Source organism: Natrix helvetica (assembly GCF_964273705.1).
Source record: "Natrix helvetica genome assembly, chromosome: 4".
Classification (NCBI taxonomy): Eukaryota; Metazoa; Chordata; class Lepidosauria; order Squamata; family Natricidae; genus Natrix; species Natrix helvetica.
Genome location: NC_138550.1, coordinates 126,206,333 through 126,226,247, shown reverse-complemented (window position 1 = coordinate 126,226,247; position 19,915 = coordinate 126,206,333). Strand labels below are relative to the sequence as shown.

At 36.4% G+C, this 19,915-nt stretch overlaps 1 protein-coding gene across 1 annotated transcript in view; it reads left to right on the top strand.

Moving 5' to 3' along the window:
* PRKDC (protein kinase, DNA-activated, catalytic subunit) overlaps nucleotides 1-19,658 on the top strand; it is an 88,331-nt gene extending 68,673 nt beyond the window's left edge. The window contains exons 72-86 of the mRNA XM_081953423.1: nucleotides 1,406-1,586; nucleotides 3,262-3,422; nucleotides 4,792-5,003; nucleotides 5,736-5,823; nucleotides 6,187-6,327; nucleotides 8,329-8,533; nucleotides 10,028-10,095; nucleotides 12,171-12,391; nucleotides 12,922-13,014; nucleotides 14,345-14,431; nucleotides 15,769-15,840; nucleotides 16,640-16,841; nucleotides 17,575-17,763; nucleotides 18,005-18,144; nucleotides 19,121-19,658. Coding sequence (XP_081809549.1) covers nucleotides 1,406-1,586; nucleotides 3,262-3,422; nucleotides 4,792-5,003; nucleotides 5,736-5,823; nucleotides 6,187-6,327; nucleotides 8,329-8,533; nucleotides 10,028-10,095; nucleotides 12,171-12,391; nucleotides 12,922-13,014; nucleotides 14,345-14,431; nucleotides 15,769-15,840; nucleotides 16,640-16,841; nucleotides 17,575-17,763; nucleotides 18,005-18,144; nucleotides 19,121-19,325 — 2,265 coding nt within the window. The 3' untranslated portion in view covers nucleotides 19,326-19,658. The remainder of the gene's footprint in view (nucleotides 1-1,405; nucleotides 1,587-3,261; nucleotides 3,423-4,791; nucleotides 5,004-5,735; nucleotides 5,824-6,186; nucleotides 6,328-8,328; nucleotides 8,534-10,027; nucleotides 10,096-12,170; nucleotides 12,392-12,921; nucleotides 13,015-14,344; nucleotides 14,432-15,768; nucleotides 15,841-16,639; nucleotides 16,842-17,574; nucleotides 17,764-18,004; nucleotides 18,145-19,120) is intronic.
* The last annotated feature ends 257 nt before the right edge of the window (nucleotides 19,659-19,915 follow it).

Sequence of the window (19,915 nt, the reverse complement as noted above, 5' to 3'; positions counted from 1 at the left end):
TAATCAGTGGAACAGCTTGCCTCCAGAGGTTGTGAATGCCCCAACATTGGAAGTCTTTAAGAAGATGTTGGATAGCCATTTGTCTGGAACAGTATAGGGTTTCCTGCCTAGGCAGGGGGTTGGACTAGAAGACCTCCAAGGTCCCTTCCAACACTGCTATTGTATTGTATTGTATTGACTACTGGAAGATATTATTGTTCTCACAGACTCTGGAAATATTTGAAGCAGAACCAAACTCTCTTAATAAAGAAGCATGGTGAACTTTGTTGAGTTTGTCTATTTTTAATTCCTTTAGTTCTCAGTGATTCCTTTACATTTATTTATTTGTTTATTTATTCAGTAGATTTATATGGCTGTCCATTTCAAATATATGGCTCTGAGCACCTAACAACCATAAAAAAACCATAAGAAACACAACAGCCCCTCCTCCCAAATTACAAAAGCAACAATCAGTTACTCAGCAAAACCAAGTAATGGGTTCTGTCATAGATTAGGTCCCCAAGTTTGAGCAAAGAGCCAAGTTTTCAACAGGGATGAGGCCAGAGGGTAGGCATCAAAACAGAAAAACTGTCCACCTGAGCTTTGCCAGATGACACTTCTTAGCAGATGGGAATGGATCATATCTCCCCCCCCCCCCCCCCCCGGCACTTCAGACTGTTTGGGATAGTAAAAACATCATTTTCCAGTGAATCCTGGTTGAGGATAGAGAGAAAGGTGTTGACACAGTTTGAGACAGACATTTCCTTTTAGATCTCAGAGAACATGGATATGAGAATGAGTTTGGATCTAGTTAAATATATTCCTGAAGTGCAAGCATATCATAAACATTATAGTGGCCACAACAAAAGGATTAATTTTAACTCCAGTGATTTCTTGCAGATGTATTTGTACATTCTGATCAGTGATAATATTCCATTTAGATTCTTCAGGTAATATTTTTCTCTTATATGACCACAAGCATTTCTAAAGCAAATTATTACACCTGCCTCCACCCCCTGGCAAGAGCTTATGATTGTGCCTTTCTCCTTTCCATTTCTAAAGAAAGGTCAAAATAGGGGCTGACAAAAGGTCCCTCTACTCAGAAGTTAAGAAATAGAAAAGGTATAGCATCCTTAAGAGCAGAAGATTGGTTAAATAAATAGTCTAGTTTGGAGTCAATAAATCTATTTCATCAAATCTTTCCAGAATCTTGCTTTCATTGTTTCCATTTTTTAATCTATGAAGGTTAGATATTTTCTTCCCACCTGTGTCCCTTAGTTTTATCTCTTAATGTTAAATGAAAACTATTGCATTATCCAGATAAGCAGTAATGCATAAACTTTATGATTTTATATTCTGTTCTTACTGGTTCCTATTGTGGTTTGTGATCGTGATCGCAAACCACATTTCTCATGTTTAATTTCAGGTGATAGCAGGGCTAAACAAGAAAGCTTTTCTTTGCTTCAGTGGAGCCGTGAAAAAAGCTGAAGAAGAAGTACAGTCCATGTCATTTGACCATATCGACATAAGTGGAATTATTGATGCTTATATGACATTGACTAATTTCTGTGACAGTCATCTTCGCAAAGAAGAACAAAATTCAACAGGCAAGTTAAAGGATGACTTGTTCATTATTTTAGTTCTGTAACGAATGCCAGAGAAGATTCACTTCAGACTGATACATGTCGTTTTTGATATTGTCCCCTTAAGTTGAACATGTGTAGTGCTAGTGTTTGCAACATAAGGCCAGTCTTATGTTCTAATCTTTATTTTATTTTGGTAAATACCAGTTCTCACCATGCTAATGATGCATTCCTGCTATTTTTTTTCATGCTATCTAAAATTTACTCTTGATTTGGTGCAGTATAAAAATGTCACTTGGTTGATTTGTAATTTTTAAAAAAATAAGATACACTTAAGAAAATATATGTTACTTCACCTTGACTTGTATTTATTAATTTTGAATGCCCCAATAATGCCAAAAATACATAGCAGGAAAAATGTTCAGAACATGACAAACAAAAAAATTGGGTTGTTAAAAGCCTTTCTCCTATTGTACAAGAATACAGAATCAGTACAGTATCTATTTTGGGGATATAATCATCTCAAGGGCAAGGCAGAGAGTTCCTATGACTGTGTGATTTCTATTCTTTTGGAGATAATCCCTTTAAGGGCAAGAAGGCAAGGATTTTTCCTATGGCTATCTGAGTTTTCTCAATGGCTCCCTTCAGGCAAGCGCTGGGCTGGTTTGTTGATTCAGCTTTGTTACATTTTTATGGGGTGTGAAGTGCTTTTGGCTGAAGACCCAGACATCTAATTAAGCTTATTAAGAGTTTCCTCAGCCGCCTGGAGAAAAGAAAAAAGTGGCAAAAAGTTTCGTTTTATTATACTATTGTATTTGCTTGCTTTTCTGGTGTTATGGGAATAAAAATGGAGCAGATAATTTGCTACTATTACTGCAAATATTCTAGTTTGCAGTAATACTAGCAAATTATTCTAGTTTCCAGAATAGAAATAGCATCAATCATGCTGGTTGATGATCACAGATAGAGTTTAGATAGGAAAGTGTATTCCTTTTTGGTCCAAATAGACTTCTCACTTGCCCTCAATAATGATTGTTTGTAATGATTGTAAGTGATTGTTAATCAGTGTGGGCTCACTTGGAATACATAGTCCAGAGGATAAAAAGTGTGCATGCTCAAACCAACAAACATGTGCTGAAGCTGATCAGACTAAGGACGCTAACCAGATGAATACCTGGTAGGCAGATTTCTCCCCCCACCTATTTTCCTACCCAAAAACTAAGCTGCATCTTATACTCCGGTGCATCTTATACTCCAAAAATATGGTATTTGAAGAGAAATTGGGCAGTTTCAAAAAGGAATGAGCTATAGCTATCAGTTTTAGTAGCTGTTCATTATCTCCTGAATCTCAGACACATGCCCTGGATTAAAGTTGCTGTTAATTGGCCACTTTATCATCCAAAATGCTGGACTAGCTGCCTTGCACCTAATCCAATAGATTTCTTCTTGCTATTCTTCCTACTGTTGTAAATGTCATTCCTGACAACCTTCATATCTCATACTGTATGTTGTTTTCTTGAGAAAAATGTGATGATAGGTGAAATGTGAGGTCTACAGAAGATTTGACAAAGTACTTTAGGAAAAAAAATTGAATGCATTGTTTTATGTAGTCCTAAAAAAACCTTTATGTTAAATAAATCACAAATTCTAATCAACATTAAAAGTTTAATATTCTGTTGATGGTCTTATGTTCTGCCAGATGTAAACCCTGAGGATTTGCAAATATTTCCAGCAATTGTAGTGGAAAAAGTAATAAAAGCTTTGAAACTAAATTCAAATGAAGCAAGGTTAAAATTCCCCAGGCTGTTGCAAATTGTAGAGAAGTATCCAGAAAGGATTTTGGAACTCATGGCACAAGAGGTGAGTCTTTCCAGCTCTAAAGGAAGATATATTATCTCCTTTTGTAAGCCCCTCGCAATCTGGGTGAGCAGCATGAAAATTTATAAATAATTTTTGGAAAATTAAAACTACTGATGGTTTACTTCGAAAAAAGAGAAGATATTCTCGCAGACATCTGTGCCTAATCTCTCAGTGGAATCAGTGCTTTGCTTGTGAATATTACTTGCTGTAGCACACTTAGCAGGCTTCCAGCATTCTCTTATAGGTCATCTTACCTGCCTCAGGAAAGCATCCTACAAATTGATGCTTCACTCATAGGTGGTTCTGCATGGGTGGTTTATTCTGCATGGGTGGTTTATTAACAGTCCTAGGCTGCATCAACAGAGGGATAGAATCAAGATCACGTGAAGTGTTAATACCACTTTATAATGCCTTGGTAAGGCCACACTTGGAATACTGCATTCAGTTCTGGTCGCCACGATGTAAAAAAGATGTGGAGACTCTAGAAAGAGTGCAGAGAAGAGCAACAAAGATGATTAGGGGACTGGAGACTAAAACATATGAAGAACGGTTGCAGGAACTGTGTATGTTTAGCTTAAGAGAAAGAAGGACTAGGGGAGACATGATAGCATTGTTCCAATATCTCAGGGGTTGCCACAAAGAAGAGGGAGTCAAACTATTCTCCAAGGCACCTGAGGGTAGAACAAGAAGCAATGGGTGGAAACTAATCAAGGAGAGAAGCAACTTAGAACTGAGGAGAAATTTCCTGACAGTGAGAACAATTAATCAGTGGAACAGCTTGCCTCCAGAAGTTGTGAATGCCCCAACACTGGAAGTCTTTAAGAAGATGTTGGATAGCCATCTGTCTGAAACGGTATAGGATTTCCTGCCTAGGCAGGGGGTTGGACTAGAAGACCTCCAAGGTCCCTTCCAACTGTACTATTGTATTGTATTGTATTATTGTATTCCTTGTGGAGAATTTTATCATTTTGTTCCAGTGACAACTGGAAAAGTCCCCTGATTCTCCCTGTCCTTTTCTCTGGGTCAAGCCTACATTTACATTTAAATGTAATAAATGCTTAGGATAGACACTCAAAGGAACAATACGTGCAACTGTCAGCATTGAATACAAGGTTTGTGGTTTGCTTCCATAGCTGATAAGAATATTGTTACAAATTCTGTGCAAAAACTTGTTGATTTTCATTTATCTCAAGTTCATTGGTTCTTGGAAACATGTTAGCATGTTCTTGGCTGAATTTGGCAAACTTTTTATACATGCATTTCCATATTCCAGCAGGCAGAGGATTTAGTTTTTATTGAGTTCAGAGGAGTTAGGATAGAAGCATGCTTTATTTGCTATAATCTACATTCACAGTTACTGTTTTCACAGATTTCTTCAATTCCCTGCTGGCAATTCATTGGTTGGATCAGCCAGTTGATGGCAATGCTGGATAAGAATGAAGCACCTGCCGTTCAGCATATAGTGGAAGAAATTGCTTGCAGTTACCCACAAGCAATAGTGTATCCCTTCATGATCAGCAGTGAAAGCTTTTCTTTCCCCAAAACTGCCATAGGTCATAAAAATAAGGACTTTGTAGAAAGGTAATATTAAAAATGAAAGAAAATATGTTTTAGAAGAAAAACAAATCATGTCTTGTGTTTAGGCAAAAGTGTAGTCTGCACATAATTTCATATGCTACATTTAAATGAAAAGGGTTTTTTTTTTAGTTTGCTAAAAGTTAAAAAATGTCTAGGTTAATTCTTCCTACTAAGGAATTACATATTTGCTGAAACAAGTTTCTATAAATTGCAAGTTCATTCAGCCTATTGATCTTGCTGCCTCTAATCTGTGTTATGAAGTGGCTCAAAAACTATGATTGCCTTTTTTTAAATTTTTGTTTTTTATTATATCTGTTCAGAAAGACAGACTTTTATTTAACAACCTAAATAGTAAGGAATCTTAATTTAGAGAGTAGTTTAAATTAAATCATTAAACTTTGAACTAATTTATAGTCTCTCTTTAGACCAACCCATGACCATATGTGGCCCTAGACAACTAGTAATCCAGTCACACAAGAAAATAAAGTATTAAAAAATAAAGGAACTTTGTTATTTATATATGTTAACTATATTATATATTTTATACGTGGCCCAAGACAATTTCTCTTCACTCAGCGCAATCCAAGCAGGCCACAAGATTGGTCAACTATGGTTCAGATGATTGTAGCTGAAATAGTTTGCTTATTAGTTGAAAAACTGTTGCTAGGATATCACTTTAAAAAAATTAAGGGGATCATTTCTCGTTCCTTGTTGTACTCTTTCTTTACTTTGTAGAATGAAAAGCAAGTTGTATGAAGGAGGAGTGATCCAAGATTTTGTCCATTCCTTGGAACAGCTTTCCAATCCAGCAATGCTATTCAAGGTACATCTGTCAAATTCTTCATAATCTGAAATTATCTACATTTATTTATGTGGTGATTTGAATATGCCAGAATCATCTGTTTTTGCTGTTCACCTTAGTAACTAGATGGATTTTTTTTATTCCCATTCAATTTTGTCATCCTGCCATTTTTACCCTTTTGAAAAAATATCTTATTGTTTTCTTGATTTTAATGTTGTAAAGCACACAATCTCTAGGAGTTAGGTAGCAAATAAATTTAATAAAACATTATCTCTATCTTCAGCAGAATGAATTTCTGATAATCACCTACTTGCCATCACATTTTGATGTCTGCTATCAGTTCATTTCCTAAGAGAAAAAATAATTTTTATTCTGCATTTATAGGATTGGATTGAAGATGTCCAAAAACTGGGAAAAACTAAGAAAAATACAAATGACATTCAACAATTGTATGATGGGATGTATCAAAACCTTGGAAATTTAGAGGCTCCCGGTCTTGGGTGGTTCAGAAAGCAATTTATTAAAGTATGTATTATGCTTTATAGTTGAATACTAGTGAGTTTATAAATTAACTATTGATTTTTTTTTTAAAAAAATAGTCCTTATATGTATATTGTGGTTACATATCCCTGTCATATTGACAATTCTTTAGTGTAACTGTTCACAAATCTTGGCTGTAGGCACAGTTTGAAAACATTTTTTAAAAAAACTCAAACAAAAAATATTTAAGGGTCCCAAATTATGGTAGTCCACCATTACTATTATTACTCAGGCTGCAAATTGAAAAGTTGAAAGCGGAATAGAAGTTTTGAAACATTCCTCCAGAGGGAGCATTCATTCTGATTTTACAGAATGAAAGAAAACTAAAGAAGCTTCCAGTGCACAACTACAGAACGTAACTACAGAAGAGAGTTTAGATCCACTTCAAGAAATTTTTTTCAGTCTTTCTCAAAGCTCAGCCTCTTCTGAAATTGTTGAACACGGTAAAGTAAAAAGGAAACTTTTCAACATAATCTGTGTTTTTAGGAATAATCATTAGAAGTCATCACTGCAACAGCTGCTTTTTAGCATATTCATTCATAGAATTAAGCCATTCAAAAATTAGTATGTATTCTATGGGTGATGATTTGGCAGAATTTTGGGAATCTCCCATATTAACTGATTGCTGGTCAGCTGGAAACCAGACATTTATTGATGCTTTGGTAGATCTGAGGTAAATGAGTATTAGAAAGACTTATGAGTTCTTTGTTCTCCTAGAAAGCAGTGTATTTGCCTGTTTCAGAGTCTTATGTGGTTATATATAAGACATATATATAATTCACTTATATAGTTTTTGGTTTCATTTTTCCTAGGATGGAGTGGGCACTTGGAATTTAGTTCCTAAATTTCTCGGGGGTTTTTTCAAATGTTTTTTCTTTTGGCTTAGTTATGTTTTATTCTACTAGTGAAAAGAGGAGTTCGTACAGCTGTGATTGCAATTCAGTGTGGCAGTTTCTCTAGGACAGTGATAGCGAACCTATGGCACGCGTGCCACAAGTGGCACGCGGAGCCATTTGTCAGGGCATGCGAGGCGCTGCCCTGTCAGCTGGCCAGCGCGCATGCGCGTGCTGGCCAGCTGAGTTCACCCTTTTTTAAAGCCATTTTTCACCCTCCCCAGGCTCCAGAGGCTTTATAGGCGCCTGGGGAGGGCGAAAACAGCCTCCCCCACCCCCCCGAAGCCCTCCGGAGGCGTCAGGGAAGCGACTTCCGGTTTGCTTGGACGGTCGTTTTGAGCGCTCCGAAGGCTTCAGGGAGCATCCGGAGGCCTTAAAACGACCCTCCGAGCAAACCGGAAGTGACTTCCGGTTTGCTCGGAGGGTTGTTTTGAGTGCTCCGAAGGCTTCCGGTTTGCTCGGAGGATCGTTTTGAGCGCTCCGAAGGCTTCACTGATGCCTCCGGAGGGCGTCCAGGGGGGGCGGGGGAGGCTGTTTTCGCCTTTCCCAGGCTTCTATAAAGCCTCTGGAGCCTGGGGAGAGTGAAAAAAGCATGTAAAAATGGGAGGGGGAGCCCCTGTAATGCGCGCATGCGCACTGGGGGTCGCGCATTGCATTATGGATGCGGCACGCCCGTACATGACCCTCCTGCGCTCCCCCCACTTATGGCACACGAGCCAAAAAAGGTTCGCCATCGCTGCTCTAGGAGGACATATTTATCCATGTACCCTTTTATTAACTTCAGTGAAAAGTGCCATCACAAGGGGACAATCCAGTGGTAACTTTTGGAAGTTTCATAAGAACTCACTCCATTGTATGCAGTTCATCACTCACAACCCATAATTCTTTATATACATGGAGTCCTTCCCTGGCCACATCATGTTCTTTCTACTGACCACTTAACTTTTGGCATGTTAACACTTAAGTTCTGGCAGTTTGTAAAGGTTCTACTCTGGTTCTTTGTTAAAGATACCATTATACTTTTTTTCATAATGGCCTAAATATTTTTCTTATATTAAAGTTAGTGTTTTGTTGTAAATGAATTTTATTTCAGGAATTTGGAAGGGAACTTGATAATCATTTTGGAAAAGGAGGTTCAAAACTGCTAGATATGAACACCAGCAGCTTCAGTAAAGTTGCACTCTCTCTCTTGGCAAAGATGAAGAAATGTGAGAAAGAACCTGGGAATCTAAAGGAGTGCTCCCCTTGGATGAGTGAATTCAAACCAGAATTCTTGAGGACTGAACTGGAAATCCCTGGTAAATTACACTTTGGAGGGAAAAAAGAAGAAAACTCCCTATAAATTAAAGAATGTCCCTAATGAAAAAATATTATTAATTGAAGTAATACCCTCTAATTATATAATCACAATGGGTTGGACTAGACTATTTGATATTTTATATCTCTGATTTTTCTGGGCTAAGATGCTGAGCTTGTTGATCAGAAGGTCAACAGTTCAGCGGTTCAAATCCCTAGTGCCGCCTAATGGGGTGAGCTTCCGTTACTTGCCCTAGCTTCTGCCAACCTAACAGTTCAAAGGCATGTAAAAATGCAAGTAGAAAAATAGGAACCTTTGGTGGGACGTTAACAGCATTCCGTGTGCCTTCGGCATTTAGTCATGGCAGCCACATGACCACGGAGATGTCTTTGGACAGTGCTGACTCTCTTCGGCTTTGAAATGGAGATGAGCACCGCCCCCTAGAGTCAGGAACGACTAGCACATATGTGCGAGGGGAACCTTTACCTTATCTCTGATTTTTACCACTTTGGAGAAATATGAAACCTTCAAACTTAACTTTAATTCAAAAGCTTTATGTATGAGAAAATGCATCTTGGTTGAAGTGTGATGTAAAACAATTTAAAACAAGGTCAAACTGTTTTTAGTACAGTGACAGGAAAAGAAACAATGGCAATTTGCTTTTGCTTGGTATTCAGGACAGAGATGCTAAAATGGTACCTGCATAGTGTGCTTACCAGGGTGCCTGGCCCATTGGAGTTGTAGTGAAAATGCTGCAAAACCACATACTAATCGCTAGCCTCCCTTTTATCTCCAGAACATACAGTTTGTTTGAAATTGTGTTCATGTGCCTGAAATAAATGAACAAAAGAAATCTGGGGAGTATTGTAAGGCTATGGCAAATAAAGATAGAGGGTATATTTTCCTCTGCTTTCTAGTCTTGCCTATTAATTATTTTGTAGTGGGAGGGTTTAGTGTGTGTATTGCTTGACAATGTTTGATACTTCATATGTGGTTTTCCTCAATGTTTCTGTGGAGGTGTAATCTCTGGGCATTGCCACTTTGACTTCATAAAAGTGATTTACCATTTAGAGTTTAGATTCCTAAATCAGTCTTTTTTTTAAAAAAAAATCCTGAACTATTGAGTTTCTGGTAAATGAGTGCTCCATCACTCACCAGAACCACCCTGACAAACTTCTCAATTGATCTAAAATGATTGTGACATATTAAATCTCCTTTTTAGACAGGAATTTAATTGACAATACTTTACAAAGCAGCGTTTTCCTAAAAGCTTTTGCTAACAATCTTGATGTCAAAACTAGAATTGCAAGAATCATATTGAAGCTCTCTTAACAGGCATCCTGAGATTTTTCTACCAATGTAATACTGCATTGTGTACAAGATAAAAATGTATCAAGCATATAATATATTCTGAAAAAGATATTTGTTATTTGATCTAATAAACATTTTTTAAAAGCCACGGTTTTTTAAAAAACCCAACTTTTTACTTACTCAGGTCAATATGATGGTAAAGGAAAGCCATTGCCGGAATATCATGCAAAAATTTCTGGATTTGATGAGCGGGTATGTTAAAACTATTAACCTACAGAGCATATTGTTAGTATTGTAGTAGAAATTTATCTTAATTTTAAATAATAATTGATCATTTTCCCCACCTTAATCTACTCAGTGCAATAAAGAATCTGATGCATATGCAGGATCTGCCTCTCCAGAAGTCATTTGCCAAAACAGGAAAAGTTGATAGCCTCTACTAATTAAAATTAATTGGTTGAAAGCTAAAGAGATTCCATTTGTAAAATTGATTTTCCCACTGCATATATCCCATTGACTATCATAGATGGAAACATACAGTTACACTCATTCCTCTCCCTCCTTCCAGCAGAAACAGCAAAAATTAATCTGGGAGAATAAAGCAGAAAAGAGATGAATAAAGGAAAGGGATAACTGCAATGGGGAATGAATGAAAGAAAAATGGAATAAAATGGAAGAGAAAATGAAGCAAGACTAATAATTTACAAAGAAGGGAAAATCTATTTATATATTATTAAAATGGTAAAAATGAACTGAAAACAGCCCTTTCTAAATTCGTTCTAAACTTCAAAGGCATCTGGACTGCTGAAAACCATTTGCCTCTCCTGTACTTGTAAAATATCCTTCTCAGTCACAGATAATTATTTGTGGAAAAACCTATTAAAGAAGCCCTGTATGCTATCACAATATATATATAGTAGCAAATTCTGTATACTTGCTTGATTTTCCCTGTTTTCTTAAATTCTAAACCAGTGTTTCAGAATATACAAGAAGAAAAGTGAATTATGTTCTCATATACTGTAAATGACAGATCTATTCTACATGCTGATTTTTTCACTTAGAAATCACTTAGGATCTAATGGAGGAAATAGCAAACTCTGACTTCCATTTTGCAAAAATAATAACTGCAAGGAACATAGTGTTTATTACCTCTCTCAAAAACACAAGTGGCTATAAGTTCAAATGAAAGGTCCATGACAGCTGTCAATACCCAGTAAGATTCCTGATTGGAAATCATATATATTAATAGATTTTGAGTCTGTACCTTTTGAAAATCAGGGACCTGCAGCAAACAGAATCTGTTTACTCGCAACATGGCTTTTTCATTATTGCTTGTATGCATAACCAAATTTAAGAGCAATATCAAGGTCATTAAGAATTCCTTTTACTAAAAACTGGATTGTTTGCATTTTAAAGTAGGAAAAGTTTTCAGGTATGATTTTTTAAGTGATATTGTTATTTTTATTCATAAGTACCGTATTTTTCGGAGTATAAGTATTTTTCCCTCAAAAAAAGAGGCTGAAATACATTGAATACAGCATTTTTGCCTCCTGAAACCCCGCCCCCACCAAAATGGCCCTGCATAGCTTTTAGGAAGCTTTCAGAGAGCTAATGGGGCCTGGGGAGGGCAGAAATGAGCAAAAAACAGTCCACTTTTTGCAAAATTTTGCCCCCACCTAGCCCCCAGGAGCCCTCTATAAGCCTCCTAAAGGCTATCCATGCCCTTTTTTTGACAAAAAACAAGCCCGTTTGCTTCAAAAATAGGCTTCTTCTCATTTTTGTCCCCCCCCCTCAAGGAGCATTCTACAAGCCTCCTAAGGGCTATTCATGCCCTTTGGGGGGGGGGAACGGGCCCGTTTTCTTGAAAAATGGGCTGTTTTGGGGAGGTTTGCAGAGTTCAAAATTTTTTTAAAAAAATTTGCCTCTTCAAAACCTTGGTGCATCTTATACTGCGGTGTATCTTATACTCTGAAAAATACAGTAATTCTATAGCATATCTAATACATCTTTGGTGTGATTTACCTCCTTCTGCCCCTACTTTCAATTTTATTAATTTTAAATTACTGTAAATCTTGTTTATTATTACTACAAATTGCAGGTCACTAAACCCATGCGACGTACAAAAACATAAAATGTAAAATATATATATATATATAAGATGCTGTTTGGAGACAATACTTCTTGAAAAACTCAGGAGAGAATTTCATTTCTGGGTTTCATTTCTGTGCTGCATAGAAATACTTCTGTAGCTTCTTTAGGGGTCACTTTGTATAATATAGTATTTTCTTATCTGCTCTGTATTTTTCTTCTTCTACATTCTGTCAAAGATAAAAGTAATGCACTCCATCCGGAAACCAAAACGTATAGTTATCAGAGGCAATGATGAGCGGGAATATCCCTTTCTTGTGAAAGGAGGAGAAGACCTCAGGCAAGACCAACGCATTGAGCAGCTCTTTGAAGTTATGAATAACATTCTTTCACGAGATGCTGCCTGCAGCCAAAGAAACATGCAGATAAAAACCTATCAAGTTATACCAATGACGACCAGGTAGACACATGCTAAACCCTTATGTAGAACAGAGACTTTTGTCTTCATCACAAGAACGTGTTGGAAATAATTGCTATATATTACAGAGCACCACCTCTGAATTACTTGTGGGCCACCCCCACATTCTTAAAATCCTCCTCTGAAGCTGTTTTCAAAACATGCACCGTGCCATCTCTTGTGTGTTTAGAATATTTTAACATGGATGAGTTGTCTAGTTCCTTTAGATACTTTTTCCCTCTGTAAGAAATGCATTATTTTGCTATTGTCGATGTGAAAAATCAAATCCTTGCACAGACGTTCCAGATTATGGATTTATTGTTAAAGCCTATGCACAGTAATCTTCTCAGATTAATGGTTAGCACCTGGTTAGAGGTAGATCAATGGGATTTGGGGGTGGGGGGATGTTGGATTTAGCTGACTTGTGGCTTTGTAATGATTCTCAACTAATGCCTCTTTTAACTCCTCCCTCAGTCATCCTCCTACAGCCATATCATAACAAAAACAAGTTTGAATTTATTTATTTTTTACAGATTGGGACTGATTGAATGGCTTGAGAATACCTATACATTAAAAGAGTTCCTTTTGAAAAACATGTCTGAACAAGAAAAGACTCGCTATAATAGGTAAGTGGAGCATAAATCTGTTCTGATTTGTTAACGACTTTCTTTGCTTCTATTGTTAGGTATGTCTAATCAGTTAACATTACTCATTGAACTAATGTCCATTGGATCAGCTGAGAATTATCTTCAGAGGTTATTTGAAGTACTTCCTGACCTAGATAATTATTAGAAGCTGTTTGCTCAATCAGCATAAATTCACCTATATATTTTGTTTACTACTTAAGCAAGAAACTTTTTTTATTACCTGTGGCTTTTTTATCACCACATTCTTATCAACAGACTGGTTTTTACAAGGAAGGGATTTTTAAATTTCATTTTAATTTAAATAATTAGGAAGTCAACTTTAATTAAATTGGAACTTAAATCTGTGTAGGTGCTTGCTTAGTGTGGAAACCAGATCAATAGCAGCAGGAAGCAGTGGAAAATTAGGATTATGAGGAACCCTCACTTTTGCATCACTTAACAGAATCTAAGGCAGTTTTCATTATGGAAGTATTTTCCCCCCATAAATGCTAACTAGTGATGAAAGCAGCTCTTTAGTATACAATTGTATAATATACAATTGTATAATATACAATTGTAGGCTTATATGGAGGCCAAATTAAAGAAAATTATTTTTGCCAACTTTTCAATGCTTTCTTTACTTATTGGCCCTTATCAAAACTTTGTGATATTTTGTGACATAATTTGTTTGATAGCTTCATTTGAGTTTGAATGTACAAATTCAGTTGCATATTTATTCAGCCCCACTAACCTTCTGTGTTTTGGTTTATACCAAGTGCTTGGCATTTTTCTGTGAACAGATTTTATGTAACAAACTATTTTTGTACGTTGATATTTAAACAGTTGTGGGGGTTCTTCTAACAGTTTGAACTGACTTGATGGAATACAGCATTGATAACTATCAATGGTTCACATTCTTTTTGGTTATGTTTTATTAACAGATGTAACTGTCATCTGCAAATAAAGTTACTCTTCATATTATTCTAGAATATTGGTAAAACAGTACATTACCAATAGCGGAGAATATTTATAGTTTGGGGTTGAACTGTAGAGTCCTTGATGCTCTCTGAAAGTGGTTGGTTTTTTGCAGATACTTAATTACCAAATTGGGTAACACCAGTGCACTGATAATGTTACCTAGTTTGGTAATGAAGTATCTGCAAAAACAACAACAACCACACTTAGAGGACCAAGGACTGCACATTTGGACTTTAATTCCTCTTATAATTTATCAATGCTAAAATCAAACCAGAAAGTAAGCACTTTTAATAGTTTGAATGATGTATAATGCCTGCATGTAGATTAAGTTTGTATTCTTCCCTCTGTAAAGCCCTGAAGGTCCTTGTGCCGACTATAATGATTGGCTGCGCAAGATGGGGAGACGAGATGGAATTGAACGTTACATGACTATGTTCAAGTAAGTCTTGGAAATGCTTATTCTCCATCAGATTCTTTGGTTCCCCTTCCTCCACCACACACATAAATTATTGTCAGCTGGATAGTCCTGTCTGCTGTTTCAGGAATAGTAAATACTGCATTCAGAGCTGCTTCTGAAGATACAGAAATTCTGCAGTGACTGATCATCCACACCTGCTCCCCTTCTTGCCTCTGCCTTCATTTCTCTGCAAACCACATACTTACAGAAATATCAATATCACTTATATACCGCTTCACAGCCCTTTTACAGCCCTCTCTAAGCAGTTTAGAGAGTCAGCATATAGCCCCCAAAAATCTGGGTCCTCATTTTACCAACCTCTGATGGATGGAAGGCCGAGTCAACCTTATGCTTGAACTAGCTTAGAAGACTTGGAAACAGATGTAATACTATACTATATTATATCATATATTACAGTGTTGAAAGCACTGTGATACAGTGGGAAGCAATTCCTGGAAGTAAGGTTTTCAGGAAAGACATCAAAGAGAGTGATCAGATGTAAACCTTATTATAATTACTTTTAATATGGACTCTATAATCATAATTTGTCCTCTTCCACTATGTGAATTTTATTTAAATTATTCCATGTGATAAGTTGTTGTGCTCATTTTAGAAGTGATGATGCCCCTTGTATTTTTGTATTGGGGCCCAAACAGAAAGGTTTATAAATAGCTTGTTGAATTATTGCACTTAATTTGAGTATTGCACTTAATTTGAGTATAGCAGTTGTTACAGTCTTGAAGTAAATTTATGAGGCAGGACTAAATTCTGTCAGTAAACATAAAACACAGTTAAAACAAAAGGCAACAACTAAAATATATTACAGAGACACAGAATAATGTTAATTAAGGAACGGTTGCAAAACTATGATTGTATTTTTAGTTCAATCTGCAGGCAGGTAAGAAGAATATCTTTGGAATTAAGAACAATTTAATTACATTCAATATATAATTTAATAAATTGTATCATTTAAAATAATCTCCACAGATGTATACAACACAACACAATTAATTTATGTTTATTTGTGCCTATCTATCTTTGATGCAGATAGTTTGGCGTTTTGTACAAGTATTTATACATTATAAAACATTGGTATTAATGCCAAAAGAGAATTGATTCAGAATAGAATTCTCTGTGCTACACTTTCGCTGTTATTGGTGCTTCACATCCTAATAGAGTTTGTAGTTTACAGACTGACAGGGCAAAAAATAAGAGATTCAGGATAAGCAGAGATTAAAAATAAACGTTGCTATATAATCCTTTATTGCAATTCACATTTTTGCCTGATTATAATTCTCACTGTTTGGTCTAATTTTCAGAAGAGCTAGCCGAACAGAAACAGTGATGTCCTTCCAGCGTCGAGAAAACCGTGTTCCTGAAGATTTGCTAAGGTAAGAGTGTTCTTTCAAAGACTTGGCTTTGAAACAAGAGAAGCAAATAGTAATATTTACTATTAAAGTTGTTGGTAAGAGCACTCGAGGTCTTACAATACAGGTAGTCCTAGACTTACAAGAGTTTCATCAGTGACTGTTCAAAGTTACAATGGCACTATAAAAAGTGACCTATGACCATTTTCCACCCCACATTTTATGCCTGTTGCAACATCCCCATGGTCACATGATCAAAATTCAGAGGCTTGGCAACTGGCTCATATTTATGACTCTTGCAGTGTCCTGGGGTCATGTGATCACCTTTTGCAACCTTCTGACCAACAAAGTCAATGGGGAAGCCAGACTCACTTAACAACCATGTTGCTAACTTAATAACTGCAGTGATTCTTTTAACAACTGCTGCAAGAAAGGTCGTAAAATGGGGCAAAATTCATTTAACAACTGCCTCGCTAAGCATGAAAAATATTGGGCTCAATTATGGTCATAAATTCAAGACCACCTGTAATTAAATAGATTTAAAAAGTCTAATGATTAAGTACAAAATGCATTGTTGGGAGCTATTCCTTCTTCACCTTCCCTTGACCTCCGCTTATTTTAACCTCTAGTGCCATAATACTTTCGAAAGAAAACCTTTCTCTGGTTTTTTTGTGGAGCAGCCCAATTTTGTTATTTTATTTCACTTTTTATTACATGTCTGAAAAGATGAGAAGACCTTTTTTTCCTGAGTTTCTAATGTGTGTTTTACAAGAATTATCTGCAAGGTACTTCAGCTAATATAAAATCTATTCATTTTCTAAAGGAAAGCCTTTGTTAAAATGAGTACAACTCCAGAAGCCTTGCTGTCTCTGCGATCTCATTTTGCCAGCACCCATGCACTGCTGTGCATCAGCCACTGGATTCTTGGCATTGGTGATCGACACTTATCAAATTTCATGATCAGTACCGAGACTGGAGGCTTGGTGGGAATAGACTTTGGACATGCGTTTGGTTCAGCAACACAGGTAAATCTCCTCTTGCCCTTATTCCAGGGGTGTCCAAACTTGGGAACTTTAAGACTTGTGGACTTCCCCAGCCAGCATGGCTGGCTGGGGAATTCTGGGAGTTGAAGTCCACAAGTCTTAAAGTTCCCAAGTTTGGACACCCCTGCCTTATTCTAATGTTTGCAGCAAGCACATTTAGCTATATTGAATGAAGCCAGGGTAGAAAATATCTGACAGCCTCAGCAATGTTTTTGAGGAACCATGGGACTTTAAGAGGTTTTTTTCCCCCCTGATCACAGAAAGTATGATATCCCTTGAGTTCTTGCTCCTTGCTGAGTCAAGAGAAGCCATTCAGAGCATCCTGCCCCCCTCTCCCCCTTTCTGCTATCACAATTCCAGAAGCTAAGAGGACCAAAATGTAATGGACTTCTGAGTCAGTGCTTACTTTCTTCACACACTTCTACCAATAGGAGACATTTCCTGCTAGGCAGAATGGATTTGAAATTTAAAGGGAAAGTACTTGCCAGTCCCCTTATTTTGCACCTTTAGTGGTTTAATATCTTCTTTGAGTGTCTTAAAAGTCAGAGAAGTGTAGGCATAATGTACTAATGCATGCATTTATAACTAGAAGCCATGTTCCTTTGTCATGTTTTTACTTCTGCTATTCATAAATCACAGGCTCTTCTGCTTTGAGCAAAAAGTTTTCTTGTTCATTACATGTATTTTTTCCATAATTTTTATTCTTTGTTTGTAGTTTCTGCGAGTTCCAGAATTGATGCCTTTCCGCTTGACTCGACAATTTGTTAATTTGATGCTGCCAATGAAAGAATCTGGTCTTATATACAGTGTGATGGTACATTCCTTAAGGGCCTATCGTATAAATCAAGATGTACTCATTAATACAATGGATATATTTGTAAAGGAACCTTCTTTGGATTGGAAAGTAAGCTATTGACTTAATGGCTTAATTTTGGCACACCTGAAAAAACATAAGTTATTACATTAGTTACTATTCAACAAGCAAACGTTGAATTTTAAAATAGATATATGTGTACCCTAATATTCAGTACATACACACATACATACATGAAGTAGAAATTTAAATTTTGATGGATAACTGCCATTAATAATATGCACTGTATTATACAATATTGGTTTCATGGATTGACTTTTTTTCTCCTTAGAATTTTGAATGGAAACAGTTGAGAAAAGGAGGTACATGGACTAAGGAAATAAATACAGACAAAGTGAATTGGTATCCTCTACAAAAAGTAGAGTTTGCAAGAAGAAAGTTGGCAGGGGCTAATCCAGCTGTCATTACCTGGTATGAGTTTGACATTTTAAATGTGTGGATCTGAATTAAAAATGCAAATAGAAGAATTATTTCCTGAAAAATAGGAATTTTAATATAATGTTCTATTTTAAGATGAATTTATTTAAAGTATGTAGAATGTTTGGAGAATTTTCTGACTTTACAAAAAATGTTCTAGATTTGATATGAGCCCTTATATAACATCAAATTATAGTTAGTCTCACCTGTTCTGAAGATGGAGCAGAACAATATGCTTTTTCTGAGGCCAGGAAGGACCCTTTAGCTGTTTTGTACAATTGTAACGTGCACATATTCATGCCTGCTTCTTGAAGATTGCATTGTGAGGTGTGTGTGTAAGGGCTCTCATAAATCAAACATCACTGACCATACTTTCACTTTAAGTATTTTAAATATGTGAGGCAATACATGAGTTTTCAACACACACATTGCCTCATAACTGTTTACATTCCTTAGGCTCTCCTAAGGATATTACTGAGTGACATATAAGACTAAGTGATGCCCACGGTGCTGTATATAATAAAGTATGTGTACTGTGCCAGCCAGTTCCAAAACTAGTGTCTCTGGGTGGTGTAAAACCAAATTTAAAAAAATTAATTTGCAAATAACAATTATTAATATTAAAACATTAAACATACAGCTGAAACAAATAATTGGCTATGGGATGTTAATAATAACAGAGCCATCTTAGTAGACTGCCTGTTACTGGGGTCCCAAGGCCCAATGGTGCAAACAGGTCTTGGGGGGAGGGTGTCTTCAGAAAGTCAGGAGTGATTGTGCCAACTCAACCTCAGGGAGGGGAGGATATTCTGCAACGCAGGTGCCACAACCAACCAGGTCCGTCAAATGTAAGTCCCTAATTGACAGAGCCAGCTGCATGCCAGGTCTAGTAGAGATATGATGGAACAGGAAGATGTAATTGGGGAAATGTGGTTTGTCAAATAAGTACTATATACATTTTTTTTTAAAGTGATGAATTACGTCTGGGCCATGAGAAATCTGAGGCCTTCAAGGAATATATGTCTGTAGCACAAGGGAGCAAACAGTCCAACATCCGTGCCAGAGAACCACAGGATGGACTTGCAGAAGAAATACAAGTGAAATGCCTTATTGATCAAGCTACTGACCCAAATATCCTTGGCAGAACTTGGGAAGGATGGGAACCTTGGATGTAAAGAACAAAGTTGTGGCTTATCCGTGTTTAATTGACCTAGATATGAAGGCTAAAAGGACTGGATATTATTTTTATAACCAAAAAGTATTAAAGCATACATTTCAAATTGTAATGTAGCAATAGAATTTTTTATATTTCTTGGCATTTCTGTAAACTGATTTTCAAATTAAGTAATGTAGGAAACCTTGAATTATACATGTTTTTAAAGTATACATTAAATTGCTGATCTTAAGGAAAGGATACCCAAAATTATTACTCAAAAAGTTAAAAAAATCTAGTAAGAATTAGTTGTTATATTAACAATGAATATTAAATAAATATGTGATACACTGAATTGATTTCACGAGTGTCTTGTTTCCTGTCAATGGGTATAAATATGATGGCTAATGTGACTAATTTCTTTAAATGATTTCTCCCATGAACAGAAAAAATAGTTGTAAATTATGATGTGTCAGAAGAGGGACATAATATAGTGTAGTCACATTTCAATAGTTATAAGCAAACAGTAATGTGTACAGAGCACTTTGACTGAATACATTTAAATAATACTGTCATTCCTTGACACAAATATTAATGATCATTAGCAACGTT